This window comes from Theropithecus gelada, chromosome 1, assembly GCF_003255815.1.
Source record: "Theropithecus gelada isolate Dixy chromosome 1, Tgel_1.0, whole genome shotgun sequence".
Classification (NCBI taxonomy): Eukaryota; Metazoa; Chordata; class Mammalia; order Primates; family Cercopithecidae; genus Theropithecus; species Theropithecus gelada.
The window spans coordinates 103,122,149-103,150,132 of NC_037668.1; the positions used below are offsets into that span (position 1 = coordinate 103,122,149).

At 35.9% G+C, this 27,984-nt stretch overlaps 1 protein-coding gene across 3 annotated transcripts in view; it reads right to left on the reverse strand.

The window, feature by feature from the left end:
- Positions 1-5,616: 5,616 nt before the first annotated feature.
- The window catches only part of SLC44A5 (solute carrier family 44 member 5), a 412,555-nt gene continuing 390,187 nt past the window's right edge, over positions 5,617-27,984 (reverse strand). The window contains exons 14-24 of one of the 3 annotated variants that reach the window (XM_025392182.1): positions 26,315-26,414; positions 23,776-23,868; positions 23,231-23,318; positions 22,466-22,728; positions 21,844-21,938; positions 19,726-19,829; positions 18,582-18,655; positions 17,891-17,961; positions 17,678-17,766; positions 15,013-15,097; positions 5,617-7,330 (exon numbers count right to left, since the gene is read on the reverse strand). In XM_025392182.1, coding sequence (XP_025247967.1) covers positions 7,224-7,330; positions 15,013-15,097; positions 17,678-17,766; positions 17,891-17,961; positions 18,582-18,655; positions 19,726-19,829; positions 21,844-21,938; positions 22,466-22,728; positions 23,231-23,318; positions 23,776-23,868; positions 26,315-26,414 — 1,169 coding nt within the window. In that variant the 3' untranslated portion in view covers positions 5,617-7,223. Of the gene's footprint in view, positions 7,331-7,438; positions 10,225-15,012; positions 15,098-17,677; positions 17,767-17,890; positions 17,962-18,581; positions 18,656-19,725; positions 19,830-21,843; positions 21,939-22,465; positions 22,729-23,230; positions 23,319-23,775; positions 23,869-26,314; positions 26,415-27,984 lie in introns of those variants that run through there. The other 2 variants (XM_025392189.1, XM_025392173.1) reach the window with 2 other exon arrangements.

Here is a 27,984-nt window from a genome sequence, read left to right on the forward strand (position 1 = left end):
CAGTGGTTTGGGGATATATAAGAAAGCATAATGGGAAACATTCTAGATCAGCTCTTATTTCTGTTCTCAATATTAAGGTAATTTTAGTATCTGTTTCTGCCTAAGCTTCATATTAAGAGATGGAAAGAGATTTTTTTTTTTTTTTTGTATTTCTTGATAGCAGCAATAGATGAGAGTTACTCTCTGCTGTGTGTTGCTCACATACATCCAATTACCCTGCTAACACATATACTTGCACGTCTTGCACATGTACAGGCACACGCTGCAGGCATAGCCCTCTAAGGCAATCAAGGCACATCAAGGGTCCTCCCTATGTGTGCTTTTAAGTTCCATTAAGGACCCTTTGAGAGTGACTATTTCATAATGGCTCACACTTGATAAAACCAGTTCGAGAGCAATTTATATGCCCAAGACTAACATATGAAAAAACAACAGCAAAGAACAAAAAATTTTTGTTGCGTGAGCAACAAACCAAAATTATTTTTAAAAGTTTCTAATAGTAGCAAAAGTTAAATAATTTTGTAAAAAGGGTAAATTTAACAATTTATGAAATAATTTAATTTTAAGGTATTAATTAGGAAAACAGAAACATTTTTTGTTAAGATTTGGCATGTTTTGTATCAGAAATTTTTTGATCCATTAAGTTAATATTTACTTTTTAAAATTAACTGGGAAACATATTTGTTGCTCAGATATTCTCTACTTCTATCATTGAAAATGCTAAAATTAGTATTCTTATTCTAAATATATCCTGCTGCTCCAAGAAACTATATTTAAAAACATAGTTGTACAGTTCCGAAAATCTCTACTTTGCTCTTTTGATTTGATTTGATTAAAATCAAACATTTAAATTTGATTTCTCTTGATCTCACCTCCCTAAATCACAGTGATATTTCAAGTTACATGTTATAGATGGCAAAATGATTTCCCTATCTATAGTTGTTTAAATAACATGATATAAAATGACTTCTAGCCACTTCTTTTTTCTCTCTGTCGTGGTCACCAAAAGCTAATTATGACCCATTAAAAGAAAAGGAATATTACTTTTAAACATGGTTTTTTCTTTGCCGATTATATTTAAGAGTGGTAAGGCCATCTTGTTCTGTCTCAGAAAAACAGGAGCCTCACCTATAAGGTTGAAAATAGTCCTCTAGACAGACTTGAAGCCTGCAGTTTTAGGGGTTTCCTGTCTACAACCCAATGTAGAGAAGCAGAATGAACAGTCTTTCCACTGACCTACAGAAACTCATGGAACAGGGGCTTCAGAGAAAAACCTCTATCAGATTAACCAAATGCAGATCTGTGGCCTTAATTTTGAAGCCCATAATCATCCAGTTATGAAACATTGAATTTAACTGTTACTCAGCTTCAAGAATTGTTTAGAGAACAAGTAAAGGTTAAGGAACTCTAGAAATGCCATTCAATTTGCCAACTTCACAAACCTGGCTTAAAGTCAGGATTTAAGAGAAAGGTAATGGTGAAGAAGCATGAGACAGGAGAGCTGAAATCTCAGTGAACTTCCTCTTGGGTACTCTGAAAGAGTCTGTCATCAGTGACCCAAGAATTCAAGCTATGTTAAAAGTCTCATGTGGGATTTGGAATGAAACTCCAGAGAAGGAGGGAAAGTCACCTATATCTTCTCATTTACTGTGGCCTGGGTGCAGGGATGGTAGTGGGAAGAGTCTTCCAGTACTGCGATGCCCTTCGCTAGCTTCTCAGAGAGGCCCAAATAAACTGTCCACTGGGGTAGGACAGCAGTAGTAAAGTCCAGGTGCTGAAAGACCTCAGTCAAGAGAATATCACTGTTAATGCTAACAGGCATTGCCCAACTTTAGGTACCAGTCCTCAATAATGGATATGATGCTCACTCTGATGTTATATTTTCAGCAGCATTGTGAGAAGGGGGCTTACTTCACTTGTCAGTTGAGGAAGTCTTTGAGCAGTTTAACACCTTGCCTGTGGTTGCAGAGTAACAGAGTGACTTTGGAAAGTTCCCCTGGCCTATTTCTCAAGCCTGAACTAACAGCCTCCATGCTACATCACGGGGCTCTGTCATTTGCCTTTCCTTATGCCCTAGCATGGTTCAGAACTAATTCAGAACTCTGCCAGTCCATACCACAAACCAACCTGCTGGTTCAAGTCTTCGTTTTCATATTTTTTTTTCCTCTTCCACCTCCATTTCCTCCCAAATACCTTATTAGAAATTCAGATTTTTGTAAGCCAGGGAAAATTAGATAAGAGATTGAGTTGGAGGAAAGGAAATGACAGGGAAGATCTGAAAAAGAATTCATCTTGGTGTTGAGAGGAAAGAGAGAAAAACACAAGCTCATCATGACAGCAAAGCTTTGGCTAACATGCAAAAGCACTGTGAAAAAGAGGCAGATGTTTTTGAATCCCTTAGTCATAAATCATATTGGGACATCCCATTCTTTTTATTTGTTTAGGCTAAATGCAAATAAGTATGTGATGAGTTTCATTGTAACACAGTTGGCTTCAATGCTATCAGAGGATCAAAAATATTTTTATTTGCTTAATTATTAGCTTATGATTTGCTATTGAGTTTCTTTTTCAATAGGTTTATGAATTGCATTCAGAAAGCACCCCAATTCCTGTAACATTGCCCTCTTGGACCCACTAGAGATTTTTGTGTTTTAGGTTCTCCCGTCTCTCCTTGGATACCAATGCTTTTCACAACATCCTACCTTCATTTTCTCCTTTCTGTGCAGACACACATGCAGCAGTACACATTCATCTGCCTGGAAGAATGTGGAGATTCCAAGGTTATTCTAACAATGGATCAAGTTCAGGCTCCACATTAATTTATATGTAGAATGAAAACATCTTTCTCTTTTGATAAGCCTTTCCCACCCTTGTTAACATACTGTGCTCTTTAACTGCAAAGGGACAAAAGGTGAAGATGTATCATGTTTTTGAGCCAGTAGTAGAAGGGTGTTTTACTTGCATTCGCAATTTCCCCACTTGCTTAAATTATTTTGATTCATACAGTAAATACAAAAGAAAAAAAAAAGCCAAGGAGTTAAATTTAAAGAAAATAAAGCTAGTGACTTCAAATAGTAAAATTGAATTGCTTGCTTTTAAATGTGTCACATAACGGTCCCTTTTCCCCCAGTGCAGAAACCATGAAAGAAGATGTTGCCAGATTCTACACATTTTGGCTGCCTTTCTTTCCAAGCAATTGCAAAGTTGTAAATGGGGGAAAGGGCAGTTCAGTTTGACCTGATATATTTAATAGGGTCCATGATGGTAACATCATTCTATTGTCTAAGCCTTGAATAAATGATAATCCATGTCCATGAATGAATGAATTCACTTTTTTTTTTGAGACAGAGTTTCATTCTGTTGCCTAGGCTGGAATATAGTGGCACATTCTCAGCTCACTGCAACCTCCGCCTCGCGGAGGTTGAACATTCTCCTGCTTCAGCCTCCTGAGAAGCTGGGACTACAGGTGCGTGCCACCATGCCCAGCTAATTTTTTGTATTTTTAATAGAGACGGGGTTTCAACATGTTAGCCAGGATGGTTTCGATCTCCTGACCTCGTGATCTGCCTGCCTCGATCTCCCAAAGTGTTGGAATTGCAGGCGTGAGCCACTGCGCCCGGCCTCACATTTGTTTTAATGGGGGTTGGCTTTGTTTTCTGGATGATGATTGATTCACTAATAACCAGAAGTAACTCAGCTAGGTCCGGAGAGAAATGTCTTTAATGCCCATTTTTAGCCCTAATATGGGAAGTAACTGCGAAGAAGTAATGTTTTTTCTGTTTTTTTTCTCTCTCTCTCTCTATATATATATATGTGTGTGTGTGTGTGTGTGTATATATCTCACATATGTATATTTGGTTTTTTACTTACTTTATTTATTAGACCTAGATAATGAGAATTAGATAAGACCCAAAGTTGTTAATATCTATGGAATGTGCATCTGCTATATTGATTTTTTCATTAATGATTTATTGAATTGTATTCTTATATCTATATTTTATTATAAAACAATCATTTGCACAAATCTAAGGTTAACATTTGCAAGAAACTGGAAAAAACGTTAAGATGTCATTTCATACACTATGGTCTGCAATAATGATTTTAGTTCAAATTTGTCCCCATATCTTTTGCCAACAAAAGCTGATTTATAAAGCATGTTCCCCAATCCAGAACCAGATAATACGGGAGATAATTACTATGCCGGTTAGAGTTTAAGAACAATTTCCTGAGGCACCACTTGTAAAAGTGAAAGAACATACATTGGAATGAGTGCTAGTCAGCTGTATGCTAAAAGAAAAGTGAGAAATTGTTACACAGAGCCTGTTTTCCAATATTAGTTTAAGTAAGAATTATATGGCCCCTGACAATGCCATAGAACCTTTCATAGTGTGATTTTACTATACAGACACATTAACTCTTTTTAAGCTCTTTAGGCACATAGGAAAACCAAATTAATCATTGCACAATTGTATATCATTTATTTACCAACATAAGTGCTTTATCTAAAAGTAGGCGTTTTTAAGACGTAAAGCAGAATTTGAATTTCTTTTGGAAACCACATATTATATTTCAAATAAAAAAGAATAATTAGCTATATTAATATAATGTCTTATTTTATTATCTTATTATCTTATTAACGTGTTCTTATTTTAAAAGAACACTGAAAACTGCAAGATCATTGTTCAATGTTTTCGTTGAAAGAAACCCATTAAATTTTAGGACTGGGCGCAGTGGCTCACGCCTGTAATCCCAGCACTTTGGGAGGCCAAGTCGGGTAGATTACCTGAGGTCAGGAGTTCAAGACCAGCTTCGCCAATATGGTAAAACCCCGTCTCTACTAAAAATACAAAAATTAGCCAGGCATGGTGGCGGGCACCTGTAGTCCCAGATACACGGGAGGTTGAGGCAGGAGAATTGCTTGAATGAGGGAGATGGAGGTTGCAGTGAGAGGAGATTGTGCCACTGCACTCCAGCCTGGGAGACAGAGCAGGACTCCATCTCAAAAACAAACAAACAAACAAACAAACAAAAAAAAAAACAAAAAAAACCCAGAAACCCATAAAATTTTAAATAATAATTAATTTTGAAGATTTAATATATAATTCAACCTAGGAAAAGACACCAATATATTTGTTTTAAAATTTAGCTTAACATAAATCAGTGATAGTTATGTTTAATCTTGCTTTAGGAAACTACTGTTAATTGGTGTTCATATCCTTTAGGGCCTCTAAATTTATACCTGCCTTGAAAATAATGACATTTTCCTTCTATAAATTTTGACAAAATGAAATGAAGGACTGAGCAAATCTTTGGCAAATAAAAACAAAGAACAACTGACTAATTTAGGCTTTAAAAAAAATTTTGAGTTTTAAAAAATTTTTTTGTATCTCATCCATTTAGCTTTGACTTATTTCCTTTGTATAAGTTATCAGTTTCAGTTACTTGATTTGTCAACGCACAGCTGGAGAAAAGTGGAAATTTTAAAAATATAAATCTAGATAAAAATTAAAAACCCACCTAGACATTTGGTACAGAGAAGATACTGTCATAGTATAGTGGGTTTTGAAAGCAAAAGCTTTTCTCTTTTTCTAGCTTAAATCAAAAGACAGACAGATATTTCTTATTTAAATCTTTATTAAAAGAAAAAACAAATAGTTTTAAAACAATAAGTAACAACAAATTTCATTAAATATTAAACATTTTAATTATCAAAGATATTTAGACAATACATTTCTAACATTTCTGCACAGCAGAAGCACACTGATTATAGAGCTCAGACTGTCATGTGCTCATGTGGGTTTATTTTTGGCATAAAAGTATCTAAAGTCACATTTAAACAAATGTGATAATATTTTATAAACTGATAGTAACTTACTGATGATTGACTCTCAAAGCTTTCACAAATTATCATTATATGATTGACATTCTCTTAGGGTGAATACTTTTATGAACTCTTTCTGTAACACGGAGTAACCAACTGAATTTCCTTAAAAGTTAGTAGTACTGGTAAAATTATTTAAAACTGAATTGAAAATTATGTTCCTGTTTCTAGTAGCACAATACAACTAACATATTATAAGTAAACTGATTTTTTCATACCAAAAGTTAGAAAATGAAATGGCATATATAGAATAGGCTTTGATGAAAATAAATGATCATTTAAAAGGGAGCTGTTCAGTACATGACATCTGTGAGCACCCTCTCGAGGAGTAAAGTTTCCCTTTGTAATTCCTAGAAGATTCCCTTTCTGATCTTTGTAAAACACTGAGAAATGCAGTATTATACCTATTGTATTTTCAAAGATCTACTATAGAAAACATTTCATTTTAAAACTTCTCTTTTAGTAAAAAAAAAAGATAAAAGAAAGAAAGAAGGAAATCCAACAAGTGTTCTTTCGGGGTTTGTTTCTTCTTGCGTGTAGTACACATTCAGGAATGTCCACTAGGCGCAAGGGAAATTGTTTAGCTGCACAATGTATTCCATAATAGTGAGGATATCAAACAGAGCAAAATGACAAATGTTTTCCAATCAGTGAGCTAAGAGTGAAACAAATGCAAGAAGACTTGTTTTAATCACGAAACATTGCAGGTTTTAATTTTTTTAAAAACAATGTTTGTAAACTTGCCCATAAAAGCTGGGTAATATTAAATAGCCAGTAAGGCACTTTGTCAGAGGGCGAAGTAGTAAAGGCTGGATGATTGGCAATTTGTTTAAGAGGAAACATTCTATACTTAAAGAGAGCAAACTCTGAAGTGGGGCAGTCCTTTCACTGATTTACTGTCCAACAAGAGTGGGAAAAGCTTTAAACTTTTTAATTTCATTTTGCTGACCAATTTTCCCTGCAGAAGAAGTCTTTTAGTTTTAATTTTAAAAATATATTAGGAGCTATCAATTTAAATAATGTATCATTTTTCAATCTAAGATTTAAAAGAATATTAACATATTCAGTATTATTTTCAAAACATCCAAGCCACTCTTTAAAAATGAATTACAAAACAAATGATCTTAGTATAAAAATGTTTTATGTTATTAACAATTCCCTTGCGATTTCTGATGGCTTCACATATTACAGTATAAGCTTTGGTATAAAACATGCAAATGCAAGCCAACAAGGTCGTAAATACAGTGTTGCTAAACACAAAGCACTTATGAAACAAATGTTGCACGGACACAGCAGATGGAGAAAAGGTAACACACAGCTGTAAGACGACCAGTTTGCTCTTCTACTGCTGCTTAGTTTGTAGATTTTCCTCCTGGAAAATCTTCAGCAGAGGTTGACTCACGTAATAAGGTCTTGCAGTAGAACCATCATTTCTTTCTAAATCTTCCACTAGGAGGAAGAATGGTACAGAGTAAATATCAAAGCAGAACTGTAAGAGAAGTAACATCGCCATCTGCTGTATACTCGCTTTACAGCAGTTCAAAATCCTCTTTTTGTTTGTTTTTGTTTTTGTTTTTTAAACAGCATAGTTTGGCATCAACATTATTGTAAACATAGTTATGAGAAAACAATCAGCCCTTGTGATTATGTCAGTAGATATTATTTCATTCTGTGTAACAGGTCAGATTCTGACAATATTGCGTGTCTTTCAGTTGCAAGATTGAAAAAATAACTTTCACCTTCTTTTTTCAATTTACTTTCTAAATTACTATATTTGTTTAAAATTGATTTTGTTTTGCCATCAATAATGTAGATAGTATAGCCTGGAAAACTAATAATTGTGAAATTTTAGATTTCAAACACATCCACTGCAAATTTTGAGGAACATTGCCCTAGTTTTTCACAGTTTTTAGTTTAATTGCTTTGTAAGAAAATGGCTTCTAAATATCTTCCCAAAAACAATGCTCATTTTTATTCTACACATTTCAATTACACAAATAAGTAGTAAATGGAGAATATTTTTCTGACTAGACGTTAGCTCATAGTATAAATTGGCAACTAGTTTTATGTGTTGATTTATATTTTATTCAAGTGATTTTTCAACTTTTTTTTTTAAAACAGGGTTTTTCTCTGTCACCCAGGCTGGAGTGCAGTGGTGTGATCATGGCTCACTGCAGCCTCGACCTCTTGGGCTCAAATCACCCTCACATTTCAGCCTCCCAAGTAGGTGAGACTACAGGTGTGCGCCACCACACTTGGCTAATTTTTATATTTTTTATAAAGATGGTTCACCATGTTGCCTAGGCTGATCTGGAACTCCTAGTCTCAAGTGATCTGTCCATCTTGGACTCCCAAAGTGCCGGGATTACAGGCGTGAGACACCGCACCTGGCCAATTTTTCAACTTTTATGTGTATCAGAATCAACTAGAGAACTTTATAATAATTCACATCTTGGCTTACATCAAATCACAGTATATCAGAATCTCTTGGGCAGAGCATAGACATTTATAGTTACAACAAATTCTCAGGTAGAGGTCACTATTCTACTGGTCCTTTGTTGTGGCCCTTGTCTTGTTGAATAATAAAATAATAATAATCGAGAAAGATAAGTTGTCATTATTATCTGCATTATGCTTCAAGGAGAATAAGAATGCAGAAGGCTCTTTGCCAAAATGTGAAGCCAGCCGACACTTTTGAATACAATAATCTCAAGAATGTAAGCCAAGAACAAGCTGGTAGTCATTATATATTAAAAATCTTCCCTATTCATTGGCTATTGCTATTAATTAATCTGCCACAGAGTCAGTTTAAATCTATGTTTCTACACTTGAAGATAATTAATACGTATTTAGATCAATCTATAACACAATAATACATTTCTGACTCTTTTCTTGGATATATAGGTGATATTCAGATCAACATGTTAGATCAACATGTTCCTTTCTGTCAATACATAAATAATCCTTATACACAAAGCTTACAGTAAAAGCCAAGAAAATACAAATTGATTCAATGCTCCTTTAGGGGTGCATTTTTACACGGTTAACCGCATCATACACATTTGCACACAGAGGATGGCTCGGCAAGGTGTGTGTCTGACTCACGCTTTGTTCTGCCGTTCAAAACTTACACATGACTATCAGAAACCTCAGGCAGCCAAGGGTGGCAGGTGGCAACAACTCTCCTCCTAAGCCCTGCAGGGAGAGAGTTCCTAACCTGCAGTATTTCCCTCATGAAGGTATTAGATGATGGAGGGCTGACAGTATATTTCCTTAGGGTAAAATCTGAATTGTCTTACTTTTCTCTTTCCTCACTGAAAGGTGAGACAAAATCAAACCTTTTGTAGAACAAAGCTACACAATCTCTTTAATCTAGAAACACAGGTATGCTCATGAAAAGATATAATCACTCTTCTGAAACAAATTCATATTGATTTTCTATATAGTGGGAATAAGAAATTTGGGTTAAAGACAAAAGGCATGAGTTATGTAACAATTTCAGTTTTGTTCAGAATATTTTCATCATGGACAGAGGTTCATGTTGTTGGAAATGACACTCCAGAACTCAGATTCGACTTCACTATAAACATCATTTCACTAAAACAGAATGGGCCTGAAGGTTCCACAGTATTTTTTACCCAGTAATGCTCTCCGTAGAACCTGTATAACACCAACATCTATGTTTGTTATGGACATGACTCACTGAAATATACTTCCTAGGGAACCATTAATACAAGTTTAATCACAGTTTAGAGAGTTGTCCACCAGCTCGAACAGTATAAATATAACCATAGCACCATATTTACAAATTTAGTACCATAGGCTGGTTAACTATAAATCAATATTTTATGGCTAATTAATTACACATTTATAGTGTTTTCAAAAATTGCCTGAATATCCTTTACAAATATACACTTATAAAAAGAAAGGCTATCAAAGTGCTGCAATGGAAACAGCACACTGAGTTATAAAAGTTATTAAAACACTCTCGGCTACAGATTTTAAAAAACGTTTGACATTAACATTTTGATCTTTAGCTGGGACCACCGTCTATAAAGCAGACAGCAGCTAACATCACCAAATACCTGACACCTCAGGTGGCACCAGGTGCTGACTTTTTAGAATTAAGCACAGAAATTTCACATTACTCAAAAGCGACATTTCCAAATTACAATCAACCTAATTTACACAACTTCTACTTAAAAGTGAGTGTCACTGTTTGGAGCTTTTCTACTCTTTCTGCTTCTGGGGAACTAGTTGCTTCTTGATCAGAATTCCGTGCAGGTTAGGGGTTATGAAGTAGGGTTTTTCTGTAGATCCATCATTTCTTTCCAGATCTTCACCTGTATATGCAGCAGCCAAAGCAGACAAAAGCAGCAGCAGCAGAACAATTATACACATTTTTATAAATTGGTGGGTCGAACAGGGAAAAATCAGAAAAATCAGTGTTAGAAAGTCAAATATAAGACAAATTAGTGCAGTTTACTTGCTGATGCTGGGCAAGGCAAGAAGCCTCAACCTCTGCCAGGAAACACTGAAACTTCCTAAATCCCTCCCATTCCCAAAGAGATGTATTTTGATACTTTAAAGGCTAAGAAGATATTCTGTGTCCCTTCAAAAATGTCATCTTTAAATCCTGTAACTGTTCATTTCAGAAAGATATAAATTGCCAAATCTTCCGGGATGGGCTGAATAGAAAGTGTATTAATTCTGTGATAAATGTAGAATAATAACAGAATTTCAGACTTTCAAGTCACTTCTAATGGTAGTCCATACTCTAATATTACAGACGAAGACCCTGAGGCCCAGGGATAAAAAAAAAAACTCTGCTGAAGTCAAAGGCTCTGAGGTAAATAGGATGAGATAGGGACTCAGCCTCTTGACACCTAGTTTTGTTCTTGTTCTACTTAACTATAAGGCACCCTGTCCTAAGTTTTTGCAGTCTTCCTCAGATTATATTTGAAAGCTAATATCAATGTATTCTGACTCTTGTAATATGTTAATTTACTTTTCAGCTTTGCTTAGGCTAATATTAAATTGATGACATGTTCACTGACCACCCACCTGCTGGGTAGTTGGGGGGAAGCACCAGAATTATGCTGAGAAACAAGGATACATTTGCATGAAATTAAGCCTCCCCCAGATATATACAGTTCACAGCAGATAGTAGCTGTACTCTTGGGAGTAGTTGGGTCACTGGTTTAGTAGATTTCTACTAGCCCTCACAGTGACCTTCCTCACATACAAAATGAAAAGCAAAGGAGGGAACATGACAGACGCTGAGCATTTTGTTTTTTTGTCCTTAATCCTATTTCTATACAATAGTCCCCTCTTATCCACAGTTTTGCTGTCTACAGTTTCACTTTCTGTGGTTTTAGTTACCCAAGGTCCAGAAATATGAAATGCAAAATTCCAGAAATAAATACTTTATTAATTTTAAAGTGTATACTATTATGAGTAGCATAATGAGACCTCAAACCGTCAAGCTCTATCCCACCCTGGCAGGGGATCCTCCCTTTATCCAGCATCACCTCACTGTCTAGGATGCCCTTCCCTTAGTCACTTAGTAGCCTTCTTAGTTATCTGTTGCAAGATCACAGTGCTTGTGTTCAGGTAACCCTTATTTTAGTTAATAATGGCCTCAAATTCCAAGATTAGCATTGCTGGCAATTTGGATATGCCAAAGAGAATCTGTAAAATACTTCCTTTAAGTGAAAAGGTGAAAGTTCTCGAGTTAATAAGAAATAAACGTATGCTGAGGTTGCTAAGATCTATGTAAGAACAAATCTTCTTCGGTTTTTTGTTTGTTTGAGGCAAAGTCTCGCTCTGTCACCTAGGCTGGAGTGCAGTGGTGTGATCTCGGTTCACTGCAGCCTCTGCCTCTCAGGTTCAAGTGGTGCTGTTGCCTCAGCCTCCCCAGTAGCTGGGATTACAGGTGCCCACCACCATGCCTGGCTAATTTTTGTATTATTTGTAGAGACAGGGTTTCGCTATGTTGGTCAGGCTGGTCTCAAACTCCTGACCTCAAGTGATATGTCTGCCTCAGCCTCCCAAAGTGTTGGGATTCCAGGCATGAGCCACCATACCTGGCAGAACAAATCATCTATACGTGAAATTGTGAAGAAGAAAAAAGAATTTTAAGCTACTTTTGTTGTTGTATCTCAAACTGCAAAAGTTATGGCCACAGTGTATGATAAGTGCTTAGTTAGGATGGAAAAGGCATTACATTTGTGGATGGAAGACATACACGGAAACATGTTCCAATTGACAGCAATTGAATTTGGTACTATTAGAGAATTCTGGCATGTCCGGAGGTCTTGGAATGTATCCCCCATGGATAAGGAGGGATTACTGCTATATATAACATAGCTATCTTGTTATTACTCTTGAGGTACCAGTAAGAAGTCTGGCCTGGATCACATTAATAATCATCTACAACTATTATTTTTTTTCCCACTCTGGGATCATGAATCTTAGCACCTTGTAATAATAAAAAGATTCCATGTTTCTAAAAATGAAGTGTTTACAAATGGTTGGCATTGTAAAAATCACCGGTTTTCTGTCAGCCAAGATAATAGGAATCGATCAATCAATCAATCAATCAATCTACACATTCAGAATTTGGCTCAGGGCATCATTTAAGAAGAATATTTTACAAAGTATGATGTTGCCCATAGTAACAGCTAGGGGAGGAAGAGAAACACAATTTAAGTTTCCTTGTTCTTTGTTATCACAGACAAGAGTCTCTGTAAGGAAGTGATTCATGTCAACATGCAATACACTGAATCAAGCTGATGTACCTGGCTTTCAAGGAGTTGGCAATTGATTAATAAAGATGGTGGAAAACATTTCTTACTGTCCAAATTCAAAATCAACTGCCAAACTTAAAATCAACATATTAGCCAAAACTTGCAAAGACTGGAAACTAGTAGGTTCCAGACATTTCCTGAGACAAATTTTGATAAGTATTTTCAGCTACAAGAATGGGGAAGGCCACACAGTGATTTCCAGGTATTGCTCCCATGATTAGTGTTAGAGATGAAAGGAGAGATCTTTGAGCATTCCAGAGCCCTGTCTCCATCGTGTTTTAGCACGAATAACCTTACTCGTGCTCCTTCTTCCATCCCATACTGAACTGTTTGTTCATGTGATGTTTTGTTGATAGATAGCTTTTCTTAAACCACTGAAGCACTAGGAAAACATTAAACATTTTAATTCCTATTACAACCAGAGGAAGAGCTAACTAGTACATAAAGTTCTCCTGAATTCTTTGTCCGGTTATTGATTTTAATAGGCTCAGAAACAAACAAACAAACAAGCAAAAAACAAGGCCAAACTATTTTCTAGGTTTTCTTTGAATATATCTCCTTATAGTTATCTTCTCTCTTGATCCCAGTGTGAAGTTGGTGCTGTGGGTTACTCTAAAATGCAAACTGTTAGTTTTATACAAGTGGATTGCTCAGTAATGGCCTGTCAGACAGTAAATGTTCTCTGTTTCTCTTAAGGGCAATGTGCTAAAGAAATAATCTCCCAGGATGTGTAGTTGTGCAGCTAATAAGTTCTGCTCTTTTACTTACTGACTCTACTTTCTGTTGGTTTGCCAAAGAAATGGCATGGAAGGTGAGGGCTAGATTAACCTTCTGCTAGATACTAGGTTCTCCAGGACTTTTCAGGTGAGGTACTAATATTTAAAAAATCCTTTTTTTTCTCAGAGCCAAGATCTTGCTGTTACTCAGGCTGGAATACAGTGACACAATCATAGCTCACTGCAGCCTTGAACTCTTGGGCCCAAGTGATCCTCCCACCTAGCCTCCTGGGTAGCTAGGACTAGAGGTGTGTGTAACCATGCCTGACTTATTTATTTATTTATTTATTTATTTATTTATTTATTTATCTATTTATTTATTTATTTAGTAGAGATAGGGTCTCATTATGTTGCCCAGACTGGTCTCAAGCAATTCTCCCCATCTTGGCCTCTCAAGGCACTTAGATTACAGGTATGAGTGACAGTGCCTAGCCAAAAAAAGAAAACCCTATTTTGTGTTTGGGAGTTGCATATGCAACTATAGGAGCATCATGTATAAGTCAGTGATGAAAGCTCTAAAGAAGTATTTTAACTATATGTATCAAAATTAATCCAACTGTTTCCTAGAGGCACTCCTCTCTGCATCCTATCCATTTGTCATTGTGATGCACAGTTTGAATTGGCCCTATATGTCCTTGAAACCACTTTGTCATCTTGGCTTTATCAGAATTTATAAATCTTCTCCGTAAAGAATTCCACATATCTAGTTCCCAGAGTCCAGTTATGTCTTCAGTTCTGTTAATAAAGCATGGCAGAAGCCAATCATTGTTATTTACTTAAAAAATCAAGAAATGAACAAAATAATTTCATGCTAACAGTATGCCATGAAGACTGAGGTTCATTTCAGTAGTTGACTCTTCTGTGCTTTGCAAACTCCATTCTCTTAGCTGTTAAGATTTCTTTTTAAATTGTGTATTTTTCCCCAAGCTTTGTTGAGGTGTAATTTTTTTCTCCAACTTTATTGAGAGATAATTAACAAATAACAATTGTAAATATTTAAGGTGTATAATGTTTTGATATATGAATATATTGTAAAATGATTGCCACAGTCAAGCTAATGAACATGTCTATAACCTCCCATAGTTATCTTTGTGTGCGTGTGTGGTGAGAATACCTAAGAGCTTAGCAAATTTCAAGTTAACAATACAGTATTATTAACTATAGTCACCATGCTGTACATGTGAGTGTCATAATTTATTCATCCTGCATAACTCAAAGTTTGTACCCTTTGACCAACATCTCTATTTTACTGACCCTTCAGTCTCTGGTCAGCACCCCTCTACTCTGTTTCTATGAGTTTGACTCTTTTAGATTCTACATGTAAGTGAGATCATGAAGTATTTGTCTCTCTGCATCTGACTTATTTCTCAGGTATTAAGGTTTAAAGAACATCTACTAAGCAATACCTCTTTCCAGATAAACACGTTTTGTGGTTGCAGCCAGGTAACAGCAGATCTCCAAGTCAGCTAAGGACTTGGGCCTTCACCATCTCACCTTTTAGTTATCCACTGAAGGGGGAAAACACACACACATACTAAATACTCACAGAAGCAGATGAAAATTGTTTCAACACACATTGCATAGACGCTGAAGAACCCATGTGCAATCAGGTAAGACCCCAAAATGACCGTCTGTAAATGGATAAAGAAGAGAACCAATATGTCATTTACTTTGCCCAGAAGAAGAATAATGCAGCTATAAATGAAAGCCATGATGAGAAAGTTTTGAAGTACTCTGTATGGGAAAAAGAGTTTAATGTAGAAACCAAAAAGTTCAATCATAATGCTTCTGCATATTTTGTACTGAGACTTAAACAAGTTTTATTACATTAACTGCCTTTTTTTTTTCTTTTTGGGGGGGTACTATTTCCTTTTCTTTTCATTTCTTTTTCCTTCCTTCCTTCCTTCCTTCCCTCCCTCCCTCCTTCCTTCCCTCCCTTCCCCTCCCTCCCTCCCTCCCTTCCTTCCTTCCTTCCTTCCTTCCTTCCTTCCCTCCTTCCTTCCTTCCTTCCCTCCTTCCTTCCTTCCTTCTCTCCCTCTTTCCCTGCCTCCCTCCCTCCCCTCCCTCCCTCCCTTCCTTCTCTCTCTCCCTCCCTCCCTTCCTTCCTTTCTCTCTCTCTTTCTCTCTCTCTCCCTCCCTCCCTTCCTTTCTCTCTCTCTTTCTCTCTCTCTCCCTCCCTCCCTTCCTTCCTTTCTCTCTCTGTCTCTCTCTCTCTTCTTTCTTTCTCTCTTTCTTTCTTTCTTTCTTTCTTTCTTTCTTTCTTTCTTTCTTTCTTTCTTTCCTTCCTTCCTTCCTTCCTTCCTTCCTTCCTTCCTTCCTTCCTTCCTTCCTTCCTTCTTTCTTTCTTTCTTTCTTTCTTTCTTTCTTTCTTTCTTTCTTTCTTTCTTTCTTTTCTTTCTCTCTCTCTCTCTCTCTCTCTTCTTTCTTTCTTTCCTTTCTTTTTTCTCAAAAAAAGAGAGGTTTATTTCTCCCTAGGGTAACAGTTTATAATAGGTGTTCCAGATAACAGAACGACTCTTCTCAACACAGTGATCCAGGGATTCTGGCCATATGCCAAGCTTTTTAGAAGAAAGAGAGAACAGATTTTTGTATCAAGCAAAGAGATTTTGCCAATGATATTTTGTACCTCTTCAGTCAGTTGATGTCAGTGTTTTTATTTCTGGAATATTCTTTTGAATTCTTTTTAAATTTTTTTTTAACTTTTATTTTTGGTTAAGGTGTACATGTACAGGTTTGTCATATAAGTAAATTGTGTGTCATAGGGGTTTGGTGTACAGATTATTTCATCACTCAGGTAATAAGCATGGTACCCAATAGGTAGTTTTTCAATCTTCTCCCTCCTTCTACCCTCCACCCTCAAGTAGGCCCCAGTGTCTGTTGTTTCCCCCTTTGTGTCTATGTGTATTCAATATTTAGCTACCACTTATACGTGAGAACATGCAGTATTTGGTTTTCTCTTCCTGTATCAGTTTGCTTAGGATAACAGCCTCCAGCTCCATCCATGTTGCTGCAAAGAACATGATCTCATTTTTTCTCACAACTGCATAGTATTCCAAGGTGTATATGTAACACATTTTCTTTATCCAGTCTATCATTGATGACCTGCCCATTTTCTTCCTGCCACCCCCAGTACCTAGCAAAAATATCTCAGTTTTAGTATCTTGTACACCAAGGCAATAAAGCATTAGGCATTAAGAGCATGTACTGCCTGGGTTTGAATCACAGCTCAGGCACTCAACAAGTGAATTAACCTCTCTGTGTCTCCTACATAAAATTGGCAGTGGGGGAGGGGAGAATGTAAGTAACGACAGTATTTTTGACATGTGGGTTAAATGAGTTAATATATTATGATAGATACTGCAGGGCTTCACCCAGATCTACACTGCCTCATCCATCCTCAATTGTTGGAAATCTAGGCTGTTAATGACTCGGTTGCTTCCCTCAGTAAGAATTGCCCTTCCTGCAGGGAATTTCCTCACCCAAAGTTACACCCTCATGCAGGGGTCAGTTCATGATCCAAAACTGCCTGATGCAGCATACAAAGGTCCAGCCCCTTTGCCAGAATGTCCTGCAATTCTGAGGCCTCAGCTGTAACTTCAGCATGGGTCAGCTTCTCCTGCTACCTATCCGGCCCTCCTCACTTTCTTACCAATGTATCTCAAGAGACAGCTTCCTGACATACCTTCTGCATGCAATCTTCTGTCTCAGGTTATTTCCAAAGAACCCAGTCTCTAAAGTAGGATGTGGGTTGGCATAAAGTAAGACCAATAATTTTAGCTATCATTATTATTTCTCCTATTCCTTTTTAAAAATTGTGCTATCTCTGATAAATCACAGAATCAGCAATACCCAGCTGCTACGGAGTGAACTGTGGACCCCCTAAATTCACTTGCCGAAGTCCTAAGCCCCAATGTTATTTGCAGGTGGGAACTTTACGAGGTGATTAGGTCAGGAGGATCAGATTAGTGTCCTTATAAGAAGATAAATGAAAGAGATAATCTCTCTCTCTCTCGCCACCATGTGAAGATACAGGAGGGTGTCTCTCTGTTCACCAGGAAGAGGGCCCTCACCAGAAATCAAGTTGGCTGGCACCTTGATCTTGGACTTCCCAGCCTTCAGAACAGTGAGGGATAAATTTCTGTTGTTTAAGTCATCCAGTCTATAGTATTTTTATTAGAGCAGTCTGCAATGACTCAGACACCAACTCTTACCAGCAAAGGTACCCAGTAGTAATTTAAAGATGCTGGTCCTTGTGCAATCACTGGCAGTCTTTGTGTGAAGAATAGGAAGGCCAGAACACCTACATTGAAAAGGTAGAACATGTATATTATACATTTGCAAAGGAATATAGTTTTTTGTAGTAAAGCAGTTCTTCCAAACATCTTTTAAACTTTTTAAAAATTATTTTCATCATGATTACTTACCTATACTTCCAGCAACTAGAATTTTCCCCAGGAATAATACAAAGTATGTAACTTCATCTGTAACTGCAACTCTGAATATCAGAAAAAAAAGAAAGTATAATTTTGTGTTTAAAATATACTTGTTACTTGAAATTGATGACAGTAAATATTCATGAGTTTATTTTGATGTGTCTTTGCTGAAACTGTATTTGGCAATTGTTTTGGAAGAAATGATGGTGGAACTCATGGATGATGTTCTGACTTATTTTTAATGTAAACAGAAGATGGCATTGTAGGGCTGTCAGGAGCCCTGCAGTGGTGGTGTCAGCCTCTGTCACTGATTTGAATCCTATAGACACCCTGCGTCCTCAGGATGCTGTATTGTTCTCTGATTTTGTTCACTCAGGCTCCACCAATTCTGGGAGGAGGAAAGATGATAATGTTGTTCATCTGGGGGAATTTCTTGAGCAGAGGGGATAATACAAATGAAAAAATGCCAATGGACCTAAAGACACAGGTGGATGATGGAAGCAACAATTCTCAGATATGAAAATAAATTAATGGTATGAGAGATAATATTTAAATCCATCAGGTTAAAAGATAATATTCATATCTAATAATGCCACCAACACTTTAAAAAACAACATGTGAAGGATGTAATGCTCAAGGTTCATTAAATTGTTAAATTACAATGTTCAGCCTGATTACTTACTTTAAAACATTTCTCATCAGCAGATTGAAAGCATCTTTTGCTGACCTGCAGAAGTTTCTGCCATATATTGCAATCTGAGGAAGACAGCTGATATTATTCTGGAGCCAGTAACATACTCTAACAAGATCAAAAGACAATCCAATGACAGGAAGGTAACCAAATTAATTCCTGTCATTTGTAGAGCTGTCCCCACTCTTCTTTCTAATATGTGGATTTGTGGGACACACTGTGTGTCCTCAGCTCTACACAACTCTCAGGGTCATTGACAGTCAGGTGTGCTTCCGATGCTGTATGCCCTCAAACTCTGGGGGATTAGACAGCCTTAAACAGAGGCAGGTCTTTTTCTCAAATTCCAGATAATGGCTTCTGCCTTTAAAATGTTTGGGCTAGAGTTTATTGCTGAAAAGGTTAAATATTGTAGTCTCTACATAAAAAATTACTCTTAAGGAAACCCAATACCTTTCACTAAACCTGATTTATTGATGAATAGGCTCAACATAATACTCTCATTGGAGGTAAATTAATGACTGTTTGAATCTCCATAACTATTTCTATCACTTTTCCAGACCCTGTGCTACTGTGATAATAAGCAAATGTCAAAAGGTTATACTGTAGCTTTCTAAATGTTAGAAAAATTATATTTCTGGATCCCTTATGTTAAAAAGCCTATGTAGGACTTTCCATAGTGCCATAGGAAACAAAAGTCAGTTAAGCATTGTCAATCTCCACACATTCTAACACAAGATTCATAAAAAGGATAAGACTCTTCTTTAAAATTATGTAAATTCCAGAATTAGAAAGTATTTTCTTCTCAGAGTGAAACATAGATTAAATACCCTTTCTTCCCACTAAACTATGCCAAAGACACATAAAACCATTTTTTATCCAGCACACTTATAAGTTTCCAAAGTGTGTAATATTTTTGCTCTCAAAAAAAATATTGACAGTAACAATAAAGTATAGTTCAGATACTATCTCAACTAGGGAAGCATATCCCTGAATCAGGCATTGGATTAATAAGCCTTATATCAGCATAGTGATAAATTCAACTGCATGATGTAAAAGTGCTTTAGAGACGGCAATGTAGACATGATGTTTGGGATTGCAAAGAAGCAGCTTAGTAAATAAAAAATAATCTACCTACCATAATATAGGCATTTCTGTTTAAAAACTTTATTGCATTTTCCAAACACCAGAAGCAGCATCTCAGGCAGCATTGTAGGAATTTAGACAATGTGTTCTCGGTACCTATGATAAGGAGATATTTAAATCTATTAATGCTTTGCAGCTGAACCTTATCAATCAAAATAAATGATAATACAACATTTAAAATGAGATTTCAAATTTTGTATTGTTATAAAATATACATAATATAAAATTTGCCATTTTAACCATTTGTAAGTTTACAGTTCAGTGGCATTGAGTACATTCATAATGTTGTACAACCATCACTGCTATCCATTTCCAGAACTTTAAAATCTCAAATAGAAATTCTATGCCCTTCAACAGTAACTTCTCATTCCCCTCATCCCCCAGCCCCTAGTAAACTCTATGATATATTTTTTATGTATAAAATTGCTTCTTCTAGGTGCTTCAAATAAGAGGAATCATACAATATTTATCCTTTTGTATCTTGCTTATTTCATTTAGCATGATGTTGTCAAGGTTCATCATTTCATTCCTTTTTCAGGTTGAATAATATTTCATTGTATGTATATAACACATTTTGTTTATTCATTTGTTGATTGGAATTTGGGTTGTTTATACCTTCTGCCTATTCCGAATAATGCTGTTATGAACAGTGATGTGCAAGTATCTGTTTGAGTTCCTTCTTTCAATTCTTTTCATATATATCTAGATATGGGGTTTCTCGGTCATATAAAATTATATTTTAAATTTTTTTAGAAACTCCTATACTGTTTTCTACAGTGACTACATCATTTGACATTCCCTCCAGCAATACACAAGGGTTCCAATTTCTCCACATTCTCCGACACTTGTTATTTTCTGTTTTCTATTCTTGGTTTATATATATATATATAATAGCCATTCTAATGTGTATGGAGTGCTATCTCATTGTGGTTTTGATTTGCATTTCCCTAATGACTAGTGATATTAAGCATCTTTTCATGTCCTCATTGTCCATTTGTATATCGTTTTTGGAGAAATGTCTATTCAAGTTCTTTGTCCATTTTTGAACTGGGTTGATTATTTTGCTGTTGAGTTGTAGAAGTTCTTATATATTCTGGATATGAATCCCTTATCTGGCATATGATTTGAAAATATTTTCTTCCATCATGTGGGCTGTCTTTTCACTCTCTTGGTAGTGTTCTTTGTTAAATAAATGTTTTTAAATTTGATGAAGTTCGATTTATTTTTCTTTTGTTGCCTATGCTTCTGGTGTACTAAGAAATAATCACCAAATCCAATGTCATGAAGCTTTCAACTTATGTTTTCTTCTAAGAGTTTTACAGTTTTAGTGATTTTGTTTAGCTCTTTGATCCATTTTTAGTTAATTTTTGTATATTAATATAAGATAAGGCTGAACTTCATTCTTTTGCATGTGGATATCCCATTTTCCCAGCACCATTAGTTGAAAAGACCGACCTTTTTCCATTGAATGGTCTTATATGTGAGAGTTAGTTTTGGGATTTCTGTTTTATTTTACCTCTATATGTCTGTCCTTATGCTAGTACCACACTCTTTTGATTGCTGTAGATTTATAATAAGTTTTGAAATCAGGAAGTGTGAGTCTTCCAGCTTTTTTGTGCCTTTTCAAATCTGTTTCTGATATTAATAATAAAATATTTTAAGGTGCATTCCAAGCAAAGTGTATGTGTTTGTAAACAATATACATCAGGTATGAAGATTTATGCCTGTGACACCCACATTTATATTTTAAGCCTAACCTGACCTGAACTACAGACTTGGAGCTGCCAACCTGACATCTCCATCATGCTTCTCAACAATAACATCTCAAAACAGAATTCTTAATCTCCTTTTTGAAATTTGTTTCTTCTGGCTTCCAAAGCTTAATGAATAGGATCACACACCTTTTCTCTCTTTCCTTCACCACTGTCCCTCCCCTCCCCTGACATCCGCTCCTTCAGCAAGCTCTCTCTGGTTTTCCTTCAGAACAGAACAGGTCCCAAACATGCGCTTTCATCCTTATTACCCTAGTCCAAGTTATAATCATCAGGTCTCCTCCGACCCCCGACCCAATTGATTATCTTCACAAAAGTCAGGACGTCTGAAATCTTACGTTTAAGACGGTGGTCCAAGTATTCTAGGACAATTTTAAACATTTGAATTAATGCAATAATTAAAGATCCAAATGCTAGGGATCCTGTGTGATATCTGCACAAAAATAAAATGAGAATAAGTTAAAACTTAATACTATTATTTAAAAGGATGCTAATTGAATAATTTTCACAAGTAAAAGGTATCTGCAGAAGGATCAACAACAAAGAGCCTTTTGCACTCTCTTATTTAGATATAAAAGTCTCTATAGAGGATTTTAAGCCATATACATCTGTCTTACCCTTCATCAGCATAAATGACACCAATAGTCTATCATCATAAAATAGGATGTTTGTATTGCTCAATGGAGACACAGAGCCAAGTTAAACCTTGATCTTGCATTTGGTATCCTCCTCTATCTCTTTCTCTCTCTAATACCCTATAGCATTTAGAAGGAAATTGGCTTGGGTAGGGATTGTAAAACCGGCTATAAAACCAGACAAAACCAATGGGCATCCATGAATTTTGATTTGCACCTTTGATTTCATTTGTACCTTGCCACTTGAATTAATGAGCCAAGACTGAATTACAAGCACATCAAATGTAACTGACAAGATAGGTGTAGGTTTCAACCTGGAACTTACCGTATGGCTCGCCCAAATGCAGTAAAAAGTGGATATCGTGGGATGTCATCAGGCTTTTTCATGGCCCAGTAATAAGTAGCGAATGCACCAGCAAGGGCACACTGACCCAATGCAATGACGAAGTTTATAAGCCAGAGAAAGACAAATAAGTTGTATACATGGAAGGTAGGGATGTATTGATGGTACAAGCTCTTTCCACCATAGAAAGCAAAGTTACACAGAGCCCCAGGGCAAGCTTTGGCAATTTCAGTTGTATTAAAAATCTGCATTCAGAAAAAAGAGCACAAGGACATAATATTAAATGTCACTCCAAGATAACAGCTCCCTGTGTTTTCCTCTTCCCCTTAATTGTGTGTCCTGTTTTTTTCCCATTAGCTCCTGCTCTTACTCCTCTATTTGCTGTTATATCACTTTATATAATTCTCTAATGAGCTCTGGAAAGTATCCCAATTTTCATCAAATGCTCATAATCTGCACCCACTATAATTTCACATTTATCAGTGTTGTTGTTGACCATACCTACTTTCTGTGGTCTTGGGTATATGGTAGGACAGGCACACTCAGGAAATACAGTGCTTTCTCTCCATTGCGCCCACTGTTTTCAATACTCTCCTGCTTACCTGATGCACACTGCCCTTCAGCACATAGTTGTCCCCATCAGTGCATAGGATCTCTGCTTCGGGACAATTCCTACAACACCTACAAAATGAATTACAGCCGAAGTCTATATTGCAGTAAGTAAATGACAGAGTTTCTTGTACTTACCTCTGGGTCACAGGTTTGATTTTCATGTATACAATGCCCCTCTGGAGCTATGACTTTGTACACGGGTACCCCTGATGTCGCCAAGAAACTGAATAGACTCCATTAAGGATAAGCTATTTGCTGGTAGATTGAAAATAAATGGACAAGAAAATAATACAGACGACTCAAAAGTGCATGAGAAATTAACTTCAAAAATGCCTAATATTTTAATAATATTCATCTATTTTTCAGGCCTAGATTAATGTAATGTGGGCCAGCTGCACAGAGCGGCCCCTTAAAAACAGTAAAATGTATAGGAGTTTTCTTGGCTTATTGCTAAGGAGCAATATCATGTGGAGACAAAATAAAACAAATCTACAATATGAACTATTTGAGGGGAAATTCAATCAGTAGATTGAAACGTTTTTTGAGTTTGGGGAAAAAAATTAGTTATTTCTTAGTATATTCCTCATCTTCCCAAGGATAGAAAACACTGAACACAAACTCCTGGTTCACGAATAGTCATGTGAACCTGAGGTTTACAGAGGCCAGTTACCAAAGGATACACTGCTGTCACGACCCAGTAGCAAATACAGATTGAGAGCAAAATGAAAGTTAAAGCTGGATAGACTAATGTACTAGGAACGTATCCAATGGCTCTGAAATAAAACAAATAGTTGAAATTCAAAATGATTGTTAAAACTAGAAATAAGATTTACACTGAATTAATTCTAAGAAAACTGGTAATAACCACGGACTCTTTTTTGGTGATCATTCTGGCATATTCTCAGTTGGTTTTACATTTTTATTTATTTATTTACTTATTTTTAAAAGTAAGTTGAGGCGTTTTTCCGATGCACATGTTAGACTCCTGCCTAAAGTCCCTCAAATTTTCCTCTCTTTGGTTGCTACCGTCTGATCCATAAAGATTTGATACATTGCAATCATGACATTTCTTCCTTTTGTTTAGATTCTTAGACTTTTAAAATTGAAGGAGACCTTGAAGATCATGTGTTACACTGTGCGAATGCCCCACTAATTCAGGAATCCCCTATACTTCTTCAGAATGTGTTCACTAGCCTTTGGTGAACACACTGAGTGATGGGTACTTACTTTTACATGATATGGCTTATTCTATTTTCTTATCAAGATATTAAAAATTTCTTCCTTATCTGCCTATTTGCAACTTATATCCTCTAACTTCTGGGGAAGAAACGACCATTTTACCATTTTTTCCACATAGCAACCCTTCAGGTAATTCCTTATTCTTTTTTCTGTGGAATATATAATGTCTATTTGTAGTTAAATGTATTTTTAAATTATAAATTCAAATTATATTTGAAAATATTATTTCTAAAGTGCAATTTTGTAAAATATAATTATCAAGGATAATAATTTCTTTGATATTTTCTAATAGGACATGGCTTGTGAAATGTTCGCTATCTGACTGCATTACTTCTAATGACTTCTGTTACATGATCTTTTCAGCATATGACACTGGATTAAACACAATACTGTTTCATATGGTCATTGAGAAATAAGATGAAAATCTTATCACTCCTAATGCATTGATGCTTAGATTATTTTGTATTTGCTACCTTCCCCCCCCCCTCACTATTTAAGCTATCCTGTTTTCTCTTTTCTTCGTACACTGCTGTTAAGTGAATTATTGTGTCTCCTTAGGTTTACCCTGTATTCTCACACCTATTTATTTCAGTCCTTATTACCCCCTGAGTAAACTACCAGCCTGTTTCAGTTTTACCGGCCCTTTAACATAAACATATATACTCACACAAATGCACATTTAGAAGTGAAACAAGTGGAGCAAGTTACAGTGAACTGTACAATATCATACTCCTTAAGAAATAAACACAGAAAATCAGTAGTTTTCAGTGGTTAATGATAGGTTATTGAGGGAAGGAGCAAGAGTTTAACTAACTGCTTGTTAACTATTTAAACCAGTGACTTCAGGTGGCACTATTATAATAAAAATAATACTATGGTAATTTTGTTCAAATAATCCTTAAAGACTGTTAAAAATAATTTGGTTCTTGGTCATTAACAATGTAGTTTCTATCACACTAAATGGAGAGCATGGGTTTTTGGCTTTATAATAATGATTTCCCAGTTACTTCCATGCATTATTAAAAAGTTCACAGTATTATTCTTGAATGACCTTTTGGAATAGTGTGGAAACTATAGGTGTTATCATCTCTTGGCATGAATTTTATGAAATATTTAGTGTTTATTTTGTAACTTTTAAAAAATAAAAATGACTCTTGGTATAAAGTGTTCCTAAATTATGAGCTTTAGATATGAAATGTATAGTCTGGTGCTCCTAGAATCAGTTGTCCTGTCTATTAGAAAATTACATCACTCAGAAGTGGCAATAGCATATAATTGACTTTATAGAACTGTGGTGATTTAAAGCTTTGCAAATAATCCCAACCATTAATATGAACATATGACCCAGTATGAAAATAATATAACATGTAATCTAGCTAACTTTTATATAGCACTTTGTCACTTACTTTCACGTGTATCATTCTCCTAACACATATTTGGTGTTCAAAAACTGCTAATACATAGACTGAATAGGTTTTACACTTATTTTACCCTATGATTATTGAGGCTTGGGGATATTAAAGGACATGTTAGTGGTGATCTTTCTAATAAGTGGTAGAGTGTGAACTTGAACAAGTTTGCCTGAATGGAAGATGCTTTCTTTTAAATGTCTTGTTGCCCAGGCTGGAGTGCAATGTCACGATCTCAGCTCACCACAACCTCTGCCTCCCGGTTCAAGTGATTCTCTTGCCTCAGCCTCCCAAGTAGCTGGGATTACAGGCATGTGCCACCACACCCGGCTAATTTTGTATCTTTAATAGAGACGGGGTTTCTCCATGTTGGTCAGGCTGGTCTCAAACTCCCGACCTCAGGTGATCCGCCTGCCTCGGCCTCCCAAAGTGCTGGGATTACAGGCGTGAGCCACCGCGCCCAGCCAAAAGTGATCTTAAAAGGAAAATAGGTGAGATATTTATGCAAGGGACAGTGACTGATTTTACTGACTGATACACTTTAGCCGAGTTTCTACATTAAGGGCCTTACTTGCTTCCTTCCTTCAGCAGGATAATGGCGACTCGGATTCGATTCCTGAGGAAGATCAGCATGAGGATGACAATCACTTCAATGATGCAGAGTATTATCACTTTGAACAGGAAAAAAAAATCAGTCTGTAATACAAGTAGATATGGAAACAAACCTTCCCTGCAAATGCTAGGATTGAACTTTATGATTATTTCTGCCAATTTTGACACCTCATAATCTAAGCAGTGTTATCTCTCCAAAAATGCCAATCTTAGAAATTAACTTTCACAAAATCCTATGAAATCTAGATTAAAGCCTTTAGCAAGAGCTTGAACATCTCTTTTGGAAAGGGTTCATCTCATCCATAAAAGCATTTCACACAATTTGTAGAACTTAGAAAATAGGAATGGAAAAAGGGAAGGGCTGCTTTAGGTAGTTCTATTTTAGATGTTTTCGCCTTTAATTCACTGAGTAAGACAATATACAGAAGACATGTTTTGAGCTGTTCACTTTCCTCATAACGCCTCTTAATTGTCCTTGCTGGCTGGCAGGGCAGGTTCGTGGCTGTCCCATTATTGTGATTCTTTGCACTATGGCCACCATTGATGGAATCAGGGTGTAAACTTAACCCAACTTGGCCAATATAAGTATTAGAATTGAAACTAAGGGAACCTAGTTCAGTAAACTTAATTTATTTAGTCTTGAAGTTTATAAATCTTGAATTGTAGGTTATACAAACTGTGTTAAAACCATCTTTATGTGAAATAAGTGAATCTGCAAAGAAAGAATAAAGTGTAGATGTATAAAGCAAGACAGCAAGGAGAGGAAATCTTGGGTTCTTTTTGGCTTTCATTTCCTGACTCCAAGTAAACTTTGAAGTCCAGCTAGCTTTCTGCTTTTTTGAGTTTGACAAGGCACTTCTATATCCTTACAGTAAATACTGTCTGCTTTGCTCTCAGCCTGTTCCAGTTTTCTTTTCTCTTCAGCTAGCCTGAATAAGTTTTTTTAAACTTGATGCCAAATACCATCAATTATTATATTTCCTCATTTCTAAGGCATATCCTTAATTAAATAATAACTTTTTAGGAAAAGTAAAGAAACACTTCATTAAATGTTTATTCAATAATTTTAAGATGCATCCTGATTTCAGAAATGTTAAAAAGTAAAAGGTATGGATCTTAAAATCAAGAAAAATAATCTAAAATTGTAAAAGGAACTTAATGGAAACTTAAATTCCCACTTGTGAAAGAATCCAGTCTCTAACCTCCTTGCTGGATGGTTATTTAGCTCATGCCTGAACAGTTCTGTTGATGGAGAGCTCATTATTTCATTCTATTATTATATTACTAAAATTCTGACACATCACACATCAGTTACTGTCTCCAAGTAAGTAGAAGTTCACCCAGAGGTATACAAATATCTTAGTAGTGTATCATCTCACTTCTAAATCTTCCTTTAGTTATACTATGTATTTATGTTTTCATGTACATTTTATTCTCTTAAAACACTAATTTGAACCCAAAATTGTGGCGTGTAACCATATTATGCTAAAATTGTTATCTTCTTTGAATGAACCTATAAAGATAATACATATAAGAATCACTTTATATTATGACATTGCACTGTTAAAAACTGTGTATTTAACTTCCACCTTTATAAAATTGCACACTCAAAATAATTACATTAGAGAA